General features: G+C 45.3%; 1 protein-coding gene across 2 annotated transcripts in view; it reads right to left on the minus strand.

Moving 5' to 3' along the window:
* Window positions 1–14973, minus strand: part of intu (inturned planar cell polarity protein) — a 125776-nt gene that overhangs the window by 82180 nt on the left and 28623 nt on the right. For both annotated transcript variants that reach the window (XM_072584174.1, XM_072584172.1), the window contains exon 2: window positions 7679–8274. In XM_072584174.1, the coding sequence (XP_072440275.1) occupies window positions 7679–8274 (596 nt within the window). The remainder of the gene's footprint in view (window positions 1–7678; window positions 8275–14973) is intronic.

Genomic DNA, 14973 nt, shown 5'->3' on the forward strand with positions numbered 1-14973 from the left:
TATGCTAGCCTGAGTATGTGTGAAGATGTAGACTTTTAAAATTTAATTGTTAAGATTGTAGAACTAGGTAGAAAGATATTATCTTATGTTGTTTTTGCTGATGCAGAAACTAAGGTTAAAGGAGTATTGAATGGCATAGAAAACTTTCAGGCAGTTATGAACTTGATTAGCCTGTACTTTGTAGAAATTTTAATATTTGCAAGATTTCAAGAAGTTTAATTTTCTCTTAGTAAACACATTGACTTGTGCATCAATTGAAAATTTAATTGCACCAGAAGCAGGATGATTTTTCTTTCCTTCTATGTACAAAAACACAAACCTGCTAAGTATCAAACTGACTTAAATTTACATAGCGTCTTTCATGTCCTCCAAATCTCCAAAGATTTACAGGGCACTGAAGTGTAGTCTCTGTTGTAATATAGGAAAAACTTCAGTTAATTTGCAGGCAGCAAGCTCCAATAAGGAATAATGTAATAAAAGATGGACAATTTGTATTGTGTGATGACAATTAAGAAATAAATATTTATCAAGACTTTACTGGTAACTACATTGCTATTCCTCAGAATAGTACCACAAGATCCTTTACTCCTACCTAAATTTGAATTTGAATTGAATTTATGGTCACGTGTACCGAGGTACAGTGAAAAGCTTTGTCTTGAGAGCAATATAGGCAGATCACAGAGTTAAACTGCATGGATAAACAAATAATAGATAAACAGCAGGAAAAATAAAAACACATGTACAGGTGAATGCTAAGAGTTTGTAAGTCCATTCAGAAATCTAACAACAGTAGGGTAGAAACGGTTTCTAAACTGGCTGGTGTGTGTACTCAGGCTTCTGTACCTTCTCCCCAATGTTAGAAATTGTAGAAAAGCACTGCCAGGGTGGAATGGATTTTTGAGAATGCTGGTGGCCTTTCCTTGACAGTGGACATGGTAGAGAGATTTTATGGATGGGAGGTTGACCTTTTTGATTGTCCAGGCCGAGTTCACCACTTTCTGTCTCCGATCTTGAATGGCAGTTATCACACCAGATAGTGATAATCCAGACAGAATGCTCTCAATGGTGCACCTATAAAAGTTGGCAAGGGTATTCACCATCCTGCCAAATTTCCTCATCTGCCTGAGGAAGAAATGTTGTTGGGCCTTTGTAACCAGTGTGTCCACATGAACAGACCAAGAAAGCTTGTTGTTGATGACCACTCCCAGGTGCTTGACACTCTCCACTCATTCCACCTCTGTGCTGTTAGTGTGTGTGTGTGTGTGTGTGTGTGTGTGTGGTGGTGGTGGTGGTGGTGGGGGGGGCGGGGGTGGGGTAGTGCGGCATGAGTAACATCCTGCTGAAAGTCAGTAATGAGTTCCCTGGTTTTGCCAGCATTGAGAGCTCAGTTGTTCTGAGTACACCATTTTCCAGGTCTTCCGCCTCCCGTCTGCAGTCTGTTTCATTGCCATCTGAGACCCGACCGACTATGGTGGTGTCATCAGTGAACTTGTAAACGGCATTACTCTGGTATTTGGCGACGCAGTCATGGGTATACAGTGATTACAATGGGGGCTGAGTACGCACCCTTGGGGGGCTCCAGTGTTGAGCGTTAGTGAGGATGAAATATTGTCCCCAATCTTCACTGATTGTGGCCTGTGGGTCAGGAAACTGAGGATCCAGTTGCAGAGAGTGGGGCTTAGTCAGAGATCGCTTAATTTAGTAATCAATCGCGAGGGGATAATAGTGTTGAAGGCTGAACTGTAGTCAATGAGTAGGTTTCTTATGTAGCTGTTCTTGGTGTCAAGGTGTCAAGATATTAGAGGGAGGAGTGAAGGGCAAGTGATATAGCATCTGATGTGGATCTGTTGGTCTAATAGGCAAATTGGAATGGGTCAAAAGTAGTGGGGAGGCTGGAGTATATTAATGCCATGACCATCCTTTCAAAGCACTTCACAACCACCAAAGTTAGGGCCACTGAGCAGTAGTCATTGAGACATGCTGCATGAGTCTTCTTAGGCACAGGAATGATGTTGGCCCTCTTGAAACAGGCAGGGACAGTGGCCTGCTGCAGGGAGAGGTTGAAGATGTCCAAGAAGACCTCTGCCTGTTGATCTGAGCATACTTTGAGTGCATGGCCTGGTACTCTGTCTGGTCCCATCACTTTGCTTGCATTCACAGTAAGGAAAACTGATCTGACCTCTGATGCAGTGACTGTTGGGATAGGCTCGTCAGAATAAGTGTTACCTCTCCACCGAAATTCTGCTCAAAGCAAGCATAGACAGACAGTGTTGAGACGATCCGGGAGGGATGTGCCATCATCTGCTATCTTGCACTGTCTCTGGCTGGTCCTGGGTGGTCTTAATGGTTCTGTGAAAGTCATACTTGGATTCCTGATATTAGAGTTGGTCTCCTGATCTGAAGGCCTCTCACCTGGTTTTTAGCAATTTCTATATGTCCTGATTCATCCAGGGTTTCCTGCTGGGGAACACCCAGATTGATTTCCTCTGTATGCAGTCCTCCACACACTTGCTGATAAAGTCTGTGACATTGGTGGCGTACTCGTCCAAGGTACCTGCGGATGGTTTGAACATGGCCCGACCAACTAATTCCAGACAGCACTGGAGTTGATCCTCTGACCAGCACTGGACCTGTATCTACAAGGAGGTCTTCTGCTTGAGCTTTTGCTTGTAAGCCAGGAGAAGAAACACAGCATTGTGGTCAGAGTTTCCAAAATGAGGGCGAGGGATGGAATGGTAGGCATCTTTCACATGGTGTAGAAGTGGTCTAGAATGTTCGGGCCCCTGGTGGGGAAGGTAATGTTCTGGGTGTACTTGGGCAACACCTTCCTTAGATTGGCTTGACTGAAGTCGCCAGTTACAATAAACAAGGCCTCAAGATGTTAGTGGTGGAGTACAGCAATCCAGAGCTTCCTCAACTTTTGCTTGTGGCAGTATGTTCACAGCAGTTAGTATAGCAGCGGTAAATTCCCATGGTAGGTAGAAGGGGAGGCATTTGATGGTGAGGAATTCAAGGTTTGGGGAGCAATTGCTGTTCAGAGTTGCAATGTCCATGCACCACAAGTCGTCGATTAAAAAGCAAACCCCTCCACCCTTTGTCTTACCTGAGAATGCTGTGCGGTCCAGACGATGCATAGAAAAAGCTCAGCTGTGATTGGAGATCGTCCACCTTATTCTCTAGAGATCGTACATTTGCTCGGAGTAAGCTAGGAAGAGGGGTCTTGAAACCGCGTAGTCTCAGTCTTACTAGCAGGCCGGCACGCTTACCCCGCTTCCTCGCAGGTTTCTAAAAGAGTAGACTAGACCTGGGATTAAAGAAACAGTGCACCTTTGACAGGGAAGATAATGAAGTTTTAGTGTTATAGAGTTTTGTGCAGAAGTGCGAGAATGGGACTTGAACCCATAACTTCCCCAATCAGAAGCACTATTGGCACCAACTGATCCACAACTGGCAACATGACTTTTTTAAAAAAAATGTAACAAAATTAAAATGACATGTTGGGTATTTTGGCTTGTAATGTCTTATGCAAAACCCAATATTACTGCAAATTTGCATGATATAGTAGTTGTGTTGAAATTTAAATATTAATTAAAACATTTTACTGCACAGTTTTTTTCTTTATTCATTCATGGGACATGGGCCTCAGTAGCTAGACCAGTATTTATTGTCCATTCTCAAAGGCCCAGAGGGCAGTTAAGAATCAACCACATTTCTGTGGGGCTGGAGTCACATGTCGGCCAGACCAAATAAGGATGGCAGTCGAGTTTTTCCTGACAATCAGCAATGATTGCAGGGTCATCATTAGAGTCTTGTTTCCAGAATATTAGTGAATTCAAATTAACCATCTGCCATGACAGGATTCAATTCCAGAAAACGCCTAACTAAACAATGCCTGGAGGAAGAATGCCTCATCTTCCGCCCTGGGACCCCACAACGAAACGGGATCATGTGGATTTCACCAGTTTCCTCATTTCCCCTCCCCCTGCCTAATCCCAGTCCCAAGCCTCCAACTCACCACCGCCCTCTTGACCTGTCCATCTTCCTTCTCACTTATCCACTTCACTCTTCTCTCCGACCTATCACCGCTCCCCCCCATCTTCATCTACCTTTTCCCAGCTACTGTTTCCACCCACCCCCCCGCCCTCCCATTTTCCTCTCATCCCCCGAGCTCACAAACCTCATTCCTGATGTCGATTCTCCTGCTCCTCGGATGCTGTCTGGCCTGCTGTGCTAATCCAGCACCATACGCTCGATTCAAACCCAGGTCCCAAGAACATTATCTTGGTCTCTGGATTAACAGTCTGGCACAATACCATTATATCATCACCCACCCAATATATTAATGACATAAACTTTAATGTAGTGGCACAATTTCTAAGTTTGTGAATGCATTAGAACTTGGTAGTATAGTGAACCACAAGGATAATGTAGGTTGGTCGAAAGGGCAGACAAATGACCTCCTTGCCCATCTGGCTCCACTGTCTTCTGACGAGCTGTTGGTCATCTGCCAAACCTGGACATTGCCCCTCCTTTCTACCTTCAAGATGTCCAGTGTTAAATGATCTTGTCATCTTTGGTCACAGCCAATTTAATTATTTTTTGTGCAGTCTCATAGCATATTTTGGTTGGAAGTGAAATGACCAACTATTCCAAGCAGTTGCTTTTATTCAATCATAAGTCATTACAGGATTTATTTTCATTGTAAAATGTAGATGTGTCAATTTCAGAAGTCAGTCACAGCTTAAAAGTTTAAAATAGGCAGAAATTGCAACGTAATACACCATATTTCACAGATATTTTTTAAATAACTATATATCGCTAATATGGACAACTTGTTTAAAAAGGTAAAAACAATGACTGCAGATGCTGGAAATCAGATTCTGGAAGAGCACAGCAGTTCAGGCAGCATCCAAGTAGCTTCGAAATCGACGTTTCGGGCAAAAGCCCTTCATCAGGAATAAAGCCCTTTATTCCTGATGAAGGGCTTTTGCCCGAAACATCGATTTCGAAGCTACTTGGATGCTGCCTGAACTGCTGTGCTCTTCCAGCACCACTAATCAAGAAACTTGTTTAAAAGCAACATGCAGTAATTAGAAAATCTATTCAAATTTATTCACAGAACCAGATGGTTCAAGAGAAACAAACAGTCTGAATTCAAAAACAAAAAGAAAATCTCCTGCTGCTTGGTAACCATGATACTGAAGGTCTCCTGCAGCATTAACATGTTGACCTGTTAACCTTTATCTTCCCAGCTCTCCTTCAAAGTAGTGTTATGGGATAATTTTTATGTAATTTACCATCAGGATGGTGTTCGGTCCTCGGATAGATTTATTCTGTGCCAATAGTAATTGCCATCACTATACAGCTAACTGCAAAATCCAGACTAAAGGTATTAAGCATTTCCAGAATTTCAATCACAGAAACAAAAAATATTACACAATAGAAAGTCATTTCCTCCATCAAATCTATGTTTGTGCTTTCATGTATAAGCCTCCTTGTATTCAGCAATTGCACTTATACAGTGCCTATAACAAAATAATATGTTCTGGGAATTCAGAGAAGCTTACTCAGCCAAATATTGACAACGCACCAAAGAAGCAGTAAAACAGCAGATAAAAAGATTAGTTAAAGGGTTGGTTTTAACAACAGGTAAGTATATGGATTGAGGGAAGGAATTCTAGATCTTAGTGTCTGGACAATGAAGGCACATTGATCGACAAAGTAAGTGGGGAATATATGAAAGACAAGAGATAAAGGAAAGACATATTCTGGTTAGAGTTGTAAGAAGTTTCAGAAAAAAGAATGGGATGACCCATGGAGAAATTTCAACACAGGGATGGTTACTTTAAAAATGGGGACATTGAACATGAACTAACCTAGTAAGGATGCACAGCAGCAATGGATGAGCCAGATTGGATACAAGCAGAAGAGTTTTGTATCATTAGGAGGACAATGAAATATTGACATCTGGAAATAACAAAAAAGCTTCAGCAGCATTGGGGCTAAGTTTTGTTGGAGACTGGCAGCAATGTTGAGATTATAATACATGGTTATTGTGATATATTTAAATTCAAGAAAAGGAATCTCAAAGAATTCAAGAAAATTACGATCAACCAGAAAGTGTACCTGAGCAAATTGATGGATCTGTGCACTGACAGGTTCTGATGAACTCTATCCTAAGGTCTTAAAAGAAGTGGCTAGTGAGGTAGTTGATGCATTGGTGTTAATTTTCCAAGGTTGCTTTTGATTGAAAAATAGATAATCTAACTCTTATTTAAAAGCAAGACAGAATATTAGAAGGCATTAGTAAAGTTACTATGGTAGAACATTTGCATGATCTTGTGAAAGAAAAATTGCATTTAACCAATTTATTGGCACTCTTCGTAGTAACTTGTGCTGTGGATAAAGGGGAATTGGTGGATGTATGACACTTAGGTTTCCAGAAGGCATCTGATAAAGGTGCCACAATCAAAGACTCTTGCTGTAGTGAGTAACATCTTGGAATGGATAGAAGATTGACTAGCTAATAGAAAGCAGACAGTAGGCATGAATGGGTCATTTTCTGTAATTACTTGTGTGTCGCTGGGGCCTTAACTTTTTCCAAGTCATTTATATAAATTGTACGAAGGAACTGAAGGTATAGTTGTTTAATTATCAGGCAATTTAAAAACAAATAGGAAAGCAAATTCTGAAGACGACAAAGGGAGCAATAATGGAATATAGAAGGGTCAAATGAGTGGACAAAGATCTGGTAAATGGAGTATATTGAGGAAAAATATGAAATTGTTTGTTTTGGCAGGAATCTTTTTAAAAATGACCTAATGGTAAGAGATCACAGAGCTCCGAGATGCAGAGAGACCTGAATGTCCAAATGGATGAAATCGCAAGTGTACAACTGCAATGAGTGATTTAGAAAGCTAATGTTATTGTTTATTCTGAGAGGAACTGAATACAAAAGTGTTTCAATTGTACAGGACACTGGTGAGACGACATCTGGAGTACTGGTCTCCTTGTTAAAGGAGGGATGCAAATGCATTGGAAGCAATTCAGAGGGGCTTTACTGGATGAGTAGCTATCTTAGCAACAGCTTCTATGCCATGTTGACCTAGTCTGTCAATGGTCTTTGCTTTTAATTTAGGATCCATCGTGCAATTGGAGCTTTCTGTTATGTAAAATTGGAGAAAAAGAAGAAACAAAACAATCAAAACCAAACACTTGCAACCCGAAGTGTCATTTGAACCCGGAACTTTGGGACTCAGATGATGGCTTGAACCAATGCTGACGTAGATAAAAACAGGCAATGAATCTCTTAACATAAAATATGGAACATTTACAGAATAAAAGACTACCTGAAACTCATAAAATTCCAGATGGTCTGGAATCCATGTTCATAAACCTGTACAACCCAAACTACTTCCAAATACATAGCCAAATTCCAGGGACCATCAAATTATTCTTCAGCAATGTTCCGAATACCTACAGTGTACCCAGTACCACAATGTATTCACTCATAAGCACTTCAGAACAGACATAATAGATTTGAAATGCTAACTGTTTCTTTCTCCACAGATGCTGCCAAACCTTGGTTTCTCCATCATTTTCTGCTTTTATTTCAGATTTACAGCATTTGCAGTATTTTGTTTTCCTAAAAATATCTTACTTGCGTAAATAAACTTACCAATGAGTATCTGACCATTTTTCATAGCTGCACTGCCATCAGCCAAACTGTGTACAACAAGGCGCTCTTCTGTTGTTATTTTTGTGTCTGCCGATCTATCAGAATGCTTTCCTGCGACTGGTTTTCTTCGTGAAGGTTGATTAATAATCCCGACAAAGGCCTCCAGAAGCTTGGTCCCTTTGTTCAGCAATTTGTCACTTATTTTATTTGGATTAACATAAATGTACACATCTTTATAAGACAACTTAACTGAAACACCAACTTCGGGATTTGTCTGATGCTTTAGTATCGAAGAAAGTAGTGGAGGGTGACTACTTCTCTGTTCATTGGCTTTGCTGCAAGAATGCGTGCGTATTACTTTTTTTTTCTTTAAAACATTAGCAAGCTTTTTAAGTTTGTGTTCAGGTTTGCAAGACTCCCTTGATGCGTGGTCTGAAATTACTTCTGCTTCTTTCTCACTAAATCTGACATGATTGATCAGATGTGCTGAAGTTGAATTAGCTTGTATCAGCACATCTTCCTCTCCTTCACTGAGCTCCAGGTAGAATAGCTCACCATTTGTCTGCACGTCATCCAGCCACTCTGGTTCAAGATCGCTGCAAAGAAAATCAAAGTGACAGGGGTAAATGAAAAGGAATAAGGTGAGAGCAAAGTTTATTTTCAAGTCAGTTGCAGCTAAATTTATTGAGCCTCTTCAGAGTTCGTGTTCTGGTTCATAATAGGTTGTGGATTAGTGGTGCTGGAAGAGCACAGCAGTTCAGGCAGCATCCAAGGAGCTTCAAAATGGACGTTTCGGGCAAAAGCGCTTCATCAGGAATAAAGGCAGTGAGCCTGAAGCGTGGAGAGATAAGCTAGAGGAGGGTGGGGGTGGGGAGAAAGTAGAATAGAGTACAATGGGTGAGTGGGGGAGGGGATGAAGGTGATAGTTCAGGGAGGAGAGGGTGGAGTGGATAGGTGGAAAAGGAGATAGGCAGGTAGGACAAGTCCAGACAAGTTATGGAGACAGTGCTGAGCTAGAAGTTTGGAAATAGGGTGAGGTGGGGGAAGGGGAAATGAGGAAACTGTTGAAGTCCACATTGATGCCCAGGGGTCAAAGTGTTCCGAGGCGGAAGATGAGACGTTCTTCCTCCAGGCGTCGGGTGGCGAGGGAGCGGCGGTGAAGGAGTCCCAGGACATCCATGTCCTCGGCAGAGTGGGAGGGGGAGTTGAAATGTTGGGCCACGGGACGGTGTGGTTGATTGGTGCGGGTGTCCCGGAGCTGTTCCCTAAAGCGCTCTGCTAGGAGGCGCCCAGTCTCTCCAATGTAGAGGAGACCGCATCGGGAGCAATGGATACAATAAATGATATTAGTGGATGTGCAGGTAAAACTTTGATGGATGTGGAAGGCTCCTTTAGGGCCTTGGATAGAGGTGAGGCAGGAGGTGTGGGCGCAGGTTTTACAGTTCCTGCGGTGGCAGGGGAAAGTGCCAGGATGGGAGGGTGGGTTGTAGGGGGGCGAGAACCTGACCAGGTAGTCACGGAGGGAACGGTCTTTGCGGAAGGCGGAAAGGGGTGGGGAGGGAAATTTATTCCTGTTGTTGTTGTCTGTTTGGAGGTGGCGGAAATGTTGGCGGATGATTTGGTTTATGCAAAGGTTGGTAGGGTGGAAGGTGAGCACCAGGGGCGTTCTGTCCTTGTTACGGTTGGAGGGGTGGGGTCTGAGGGCAGAGGTGCGGAATGTGGACGAGGTGTGTTGGAGGGCATCTTTAACCACGCGGTCTCTAAAGGAGGCCTTCTGGCGTGTTCTGTGGTGGAACGGGTCCTCCTGGGAGGCACAAGATTTCAACTCCCCCTCCCACTCTGCCGAGGACATGGAGGCCCTGGGCCTCCTTCACCGCCGCTCCCTCACCACCAGACGCCTGGAGGAAGAACGCCTCATCTTCCGCCTCGGAACACTTCAACCCCAGGGCATCAATGTGGACTTCAACAGCTTCCTCATTTCCCCTTCCCCCACCTCATCCTAGTTCTAAACTTCCAGCTCAGTAACTGTCCCCATGACTTGTCCGGACTTGTTCTACCTGCCTATCTCCTTTTCCACCTATCCACTCCACCCTTTCCTCCTTGACCTATCACCTTCATCCCCTCCCCCACTCACCCATTGTACTCTATGCTACTTTCTCCCCACCCCCACCCTCCTTTAGCTTATCTCTCCATGCTTCAGGCTTACTGCCTTTATTCCTGATGAAGGGCTTTTGCCCGAAACGTCGATTTCGAAGCTACTTGGATGCTGCCTGAACTGCTGTGCTCTTCCAGCATCACTAATCCAGAATCTGGTCCTCCTGGGACCAGATCTGGCGGAGGCACAGGAATTGGGAATACGGGAATGGTATTTTTGCAAGAGATAGGGTGGGAAGAGGTGTAATCCAGATAGCTGTGGGAGTCGGTGGGTTTGTAAAAAAATGTCAGTGAGGTAAAAGCAATAACTGCAGATGCTGGAAACCAAATACTGGATTAGTGGTGCTGGAAGAGCACAGCAGTTCAGGCAGCATCCAATGAGCAGCGAAATCGACGTTTCGGGCAAAAAGCCCTTCTTCCTGATGAAGGGCTTTTTGCCCGAAACATCGATTTCGCTGCTCGTTGGATGCTGCCTGAACTGCTGTGCTCTTCCAGCACTACTAATCTAGTAAAAAAATGTCAGTGTCAAGTCGGTCGTCATTAATGGAGATGGAGTGGTCCAGGAAGGGGAGCGAGGTGTCAGAGATGGTCCAGGTAAATTTAAGGTCAGGGTGGAATGTGTTGGTGAAGTTGATGAATTGTTCAACCTCCTCGTGGGAGCACCAGGTGGCGCCAATGCAGTCATCAATGTAGCAGAGGAAGAGGTGGGGAGTGGTGCCGGTGTAACTACGAAAGATCAACTGCTCTACGTAGCCAACAAAGAGACAGGCATAGCTGGGGCCCATACGTGTGCCCATGGCTACCCATTTGGTCTGGAGGAAGTGGGAGGATTCAAAGGAGAAATTGTTGAGGGTGAGGACCAGTTCGGCCAAACAAATGAGTGTGTCGGTGGAAGGGTACTGTTGGGAACGTCTGGAGAGGAAAAAACGGAGGGCTTGGAGGCCCTGGTCATGGTGGATGGAGGTGTAGAGGGATTGGATATCCATGGTAAAGATGAGGCGTTGGGGGCCGGGGAAACGGAAGTCTTGGGGGAGGTGGAGGGCGTGGGTGGTGTCTCAAATGTATGTGGGGAGTTCCTGGACTAGGGGGGAAATAGGACAGTGTCGAGGTAGGTAGAGATGAGTTCAGTGGGGCAGGAGGAGCGTGCTGAGACAATGGGTCGGCCAGGGTGGTCAAGCTTGTGGATCTTGGGAAGGAAGTAGAACTGGGCAGTGGGGGTTCCCGGACTATGAGGTTGGAAGCTGTGGGTGGGAGATCTCCTGAGGTGATGAGGTTCTGTATGGTCTGGAAGATGATGGTTTGGTGATGGAGGGGGGGGGGTCATGGTTGAGGGGGCAGTAGGAAGAGGTATCCTCGAGGTGGCATTTGGCTTCAGCGGTGTAGAGGTCAGTGCACCAGACTATCACTGCGCCCTCTTTATCCACTGGCTTGATGGTGAGCTTGGGATTGGAGCAGAGGGATTGGAGGGCTGCGCGTTGTGAGGGTGAGAGGTTGGAGTGGGGGAGGGGGGTAGATAGGTTGAGGCGGTTAATGTCCCAGCGGCAATTGGAAATGAAGAAGTCGAGGGCAGGTAATAGGCCAGCGCGGGGTACCCAGGTGGATGCAGTGTGTTGGAGGTGGGCGAAGGCGTCCTCGGAAGGTGGGCGGCAATCCTGATTGTGAAAGTAAGCTCAGAGGCGGAGGCGACGGAAGAATTGTTCGACATCACGGCGTGTATTAAATTCATTGATGCGTGGACGGAGGGGGATGAAGGTGAGTCCTTTGCTGAGGACTGATCGTTCGTTCTCAGTGAGGGGGGAGGTCTGGAGGGATGGTGAAAACTTGGTAGGGCTGGGAGCTGGGATCTGGTGTGGGTGTAGAGCTGGGAGTGGGGGCGGAACCTGTAACTGGAGTGGGTGTGATGGTGGGGGGAATGGGGGTGGAGTCATGAGCAGGTGTAGTGTTCCCCTCTGGGTTCTGGGGGGAGGGGATAGTGACAGTGGGGTCTGTGGGAGGCATGTCAGCAGAATGCAGATGAGTGGCGCTGGTGGGGGCAGATGTGGTGGTGACCACGGCAGTTGGGGTGGCGGAAGTCACTGAGCATGTGGCATCAGCGATGGTGGGAAGGGTGGAAGTGATGTCACGTGTGATGCATGAGGAATTGTGAGGGGTGGAAGTGGTTGTGGGAGTGGTCATGAAGGAGGCGGAAGTGACATAGCCATGGGCACACGTATGGGCCCCAGCTATGCCTGTCTCTTTGTTGGCTACGTAGAGCAGTTGATCTTCCATAATTACACCAGCACCACTCCCCACCTCTTCCTCCGCTACATTGATGACTGCATTGGCGCCACCTGGTGCTCCCGCGAGGAGGTTGAGCAATTCATCAACTTCACCAACACATTCCACCCTGACCTTAAATTTACCTGGACCATCTCTGACACCTCCCTCCCCTTTCTGGACCTCTCCATCTCCATTAATGATGACCGACTTGACACTGACATTTTTTACAAACCTACTGACTCCCACAGCTACCTGGATTACACCTCTTCCCACCCTAACTCTCGCAAAAATGCCATCCTGTATTCCCAATTCCTCCGCCTCCGCCGTATCTGCTCCCAGGAGGACCAGTTCCACCACAGAACACACCAGATGGCCTCCTTCTTTAGAGACCACAATTTCCCTTCCCACGTGGTTAAAGATGCCCTCCAACGCACCTCGTCCACATTCTGCACCTCCGCCCTCAGACCCCATCCCTCCGACCGTAACAAGGACAGAACGCCCCTGGTGCTCTCCTTCCACCCTACCAACCTTCGCATAAACCAAATCATCCGCCGACATTTCCGCCACCTCCAAACAGACCCCACCACCAGGAATATATTTCCCTCTCCACCCCTTTCCGCCTTCCGCAAAGACCGTTCCCTCCGTGACTACCTGGTCAGGTCCACACCCCCCAACAACCCACCCTCCCATCCTGGCACTTTCCCCTGCCACCGCAGGAACTGCAAAACCTGCGCCCAGACCTCCTCCCTCACCTCTATCCAAGGCCCTAAAGGAGCCTTCCATACCCAAAGTTTTACTTGCATATCCACTAATATCATTTATTGTATCCGTTACTCCCGATGCGGTCTCCTCTACATTGGGGAGACTGGGCGCCTCCTAGCAGAGCGCTTTAGGGAACATCTCCGGGACACCCGCACTAATCAACCACACCGCCCCGTGGCCCAACATTTCAACTCCCCCTCCCACTCTGCCGAGGACATGGAGGTCCTGGGACTCCTTCACCACCGCTCCCTCACCACCCGACGCCTGGAGGAAGAATGCCTCATCTTCCGCCTCGGAACATTTCAACCCCAGGGCATCAATGTGGACTTCAACAGTTTCCTCATTTCCCCTTCCCCCACCTCACCCTATTTCCAAACTTCCAGCTCAGCACTGTCTCCATGACTTGTCTGGACTTGTCCTACCTGCCTATCTCCTTTTCCACCTATCCACTCCACCCTCTCCTCCCTGACCTATCACCTTCATCCCCTCCCCCACTCACCCATTGTACTCTATGCTACTTTCTCCCCACCCCTACCCTCCTCTAGCTTCAGGCTCACTGCCTTTATTCCTGAAGAGATTTTTGCCCGAAACGTCAATTTTGAAGCTCCTTGGATGCTGCCTGAACTGCTGTGCTCTTCCAGCACCACTAATCCAGAATCTGGTTTCCAGCATATGCAGTCATTGTTTTTACCGATATTCATAATAGGTGCATAATCCACCAATCTGTCTAAAACCATGAGAGAAGGAAAACAAACCACTCAATCTGACCTTTAAAACAACTTTCCCTTTGCAACCATATGGCTAATCAACAAGCACAATTGTTTAGAAAATCTATTTTTGAACAACAGCTTCACAATCAATATCAGTCAACAAATGTTATTTTGTCCTGTAGTTTGTTCTCCATCTAGAGTACCTCTAGTTCAATTCCAATGTTGTCAGCAGTCAATCTGTCCAAGTTTTAAGCAGCTTGCAGACGAGACAACAGTAAAATCCTCATCATTCAAATGACATAAGGGATTTAATATTTAACTAGCACAGTCTTTAAAAACAGCTGCATCATTTCTTTCTATCGTTGCCAACAGAAAAAGTAGTGTGTTAAATCCACTGGAACTAACCATTTGAAATTTAGAAAACATACAATTCAATTTTTGTACGCTTCTCCTTTAATTGCAGTTCCTACATTTAACAGCTCTCTTGATCCAGCAAAGTACAATAGGATCAGCTCCACAAACCTGAGGGGCCATCTGGAACCAAGGAATGGAAATAATAGAGACAATATTGTGTGCAAGATGTATATCCAAACTATAAATAATTCACAATTATGCCACATGTTGCAAGGAGAGAAATCGCTTTTGGCTTCCTGGAACACTTTGGCCTCATCTGTTTTGGCTTAAAAACCCAAGCTTAAATGGAACTTAGTTACTACTCCTGAAACATACGGTTATATTTTCAATTTTGGCAGTGTTATTCATGTGGTATCACTAACATTAATCTACAAATCCACATTAAACTCAATCTTACTAGTACACATGCACCTTCTACTTCAGGTACACTTAGATGTGTTGAAGGTATTTTTAAATCAACCTGTTCAGGAATGCTACGACATATTGCTGGAGCAGGTGGTACTTGAACCCAGGTGTCCTTGTTCAGAAATGTGGTACTGCCACTGTGTTAGCATTGAAAACATTTTTCACCTGTACCTGTTTCTTTAGGACTGCTGTTTCAGGAGATCACTCTCAGACAAATAAGCTTCCCTGCTTGTAAAATAACCTGGACAACATTCAGGGTTGGGCTGACAAATGGCAAGTGTTAGGCAGTGACCATCTCCAACAAGAGAGAGACTCTAACCATCGCCCTTTGATGTTCAATTGTTACTGAATTCCTCACCATGAACATTCAAGAGGCTACCATTAACTAGAAATTTAATTAGGTCATATAAATACTGCAGATACAAGTGGTCAGTGTTTGAGAATTCCTCAGCAAGCAACTTACTTTTTGACTTGCCAAAGCCTGCCCACCATTTACAAGGAGCAAGTCAGCAGTGTGGCAGAATATTTCCCACTTGCCTAGATTAGTACAGCTCAACTCACTCAAGAAGCATTACACTATTCATCACACAA

Source organism: Chiloscyllium punctatum, chromosome 14, assembly GCF_047496795.1.
Source record: "Chiloscyllium punctatum isolate Juve2018m chromosome 14, sChiPun1.3, whole genome shotgun sequence".
In the NCBI taxonomy this organism is placed as follows: Eukaryota; Metazoa; Chordata; class Chondrichthyes; order Orectolobiformes; family Hemiscylliidae; genus Chiloscyllium; species Chiloscyllium punctatum.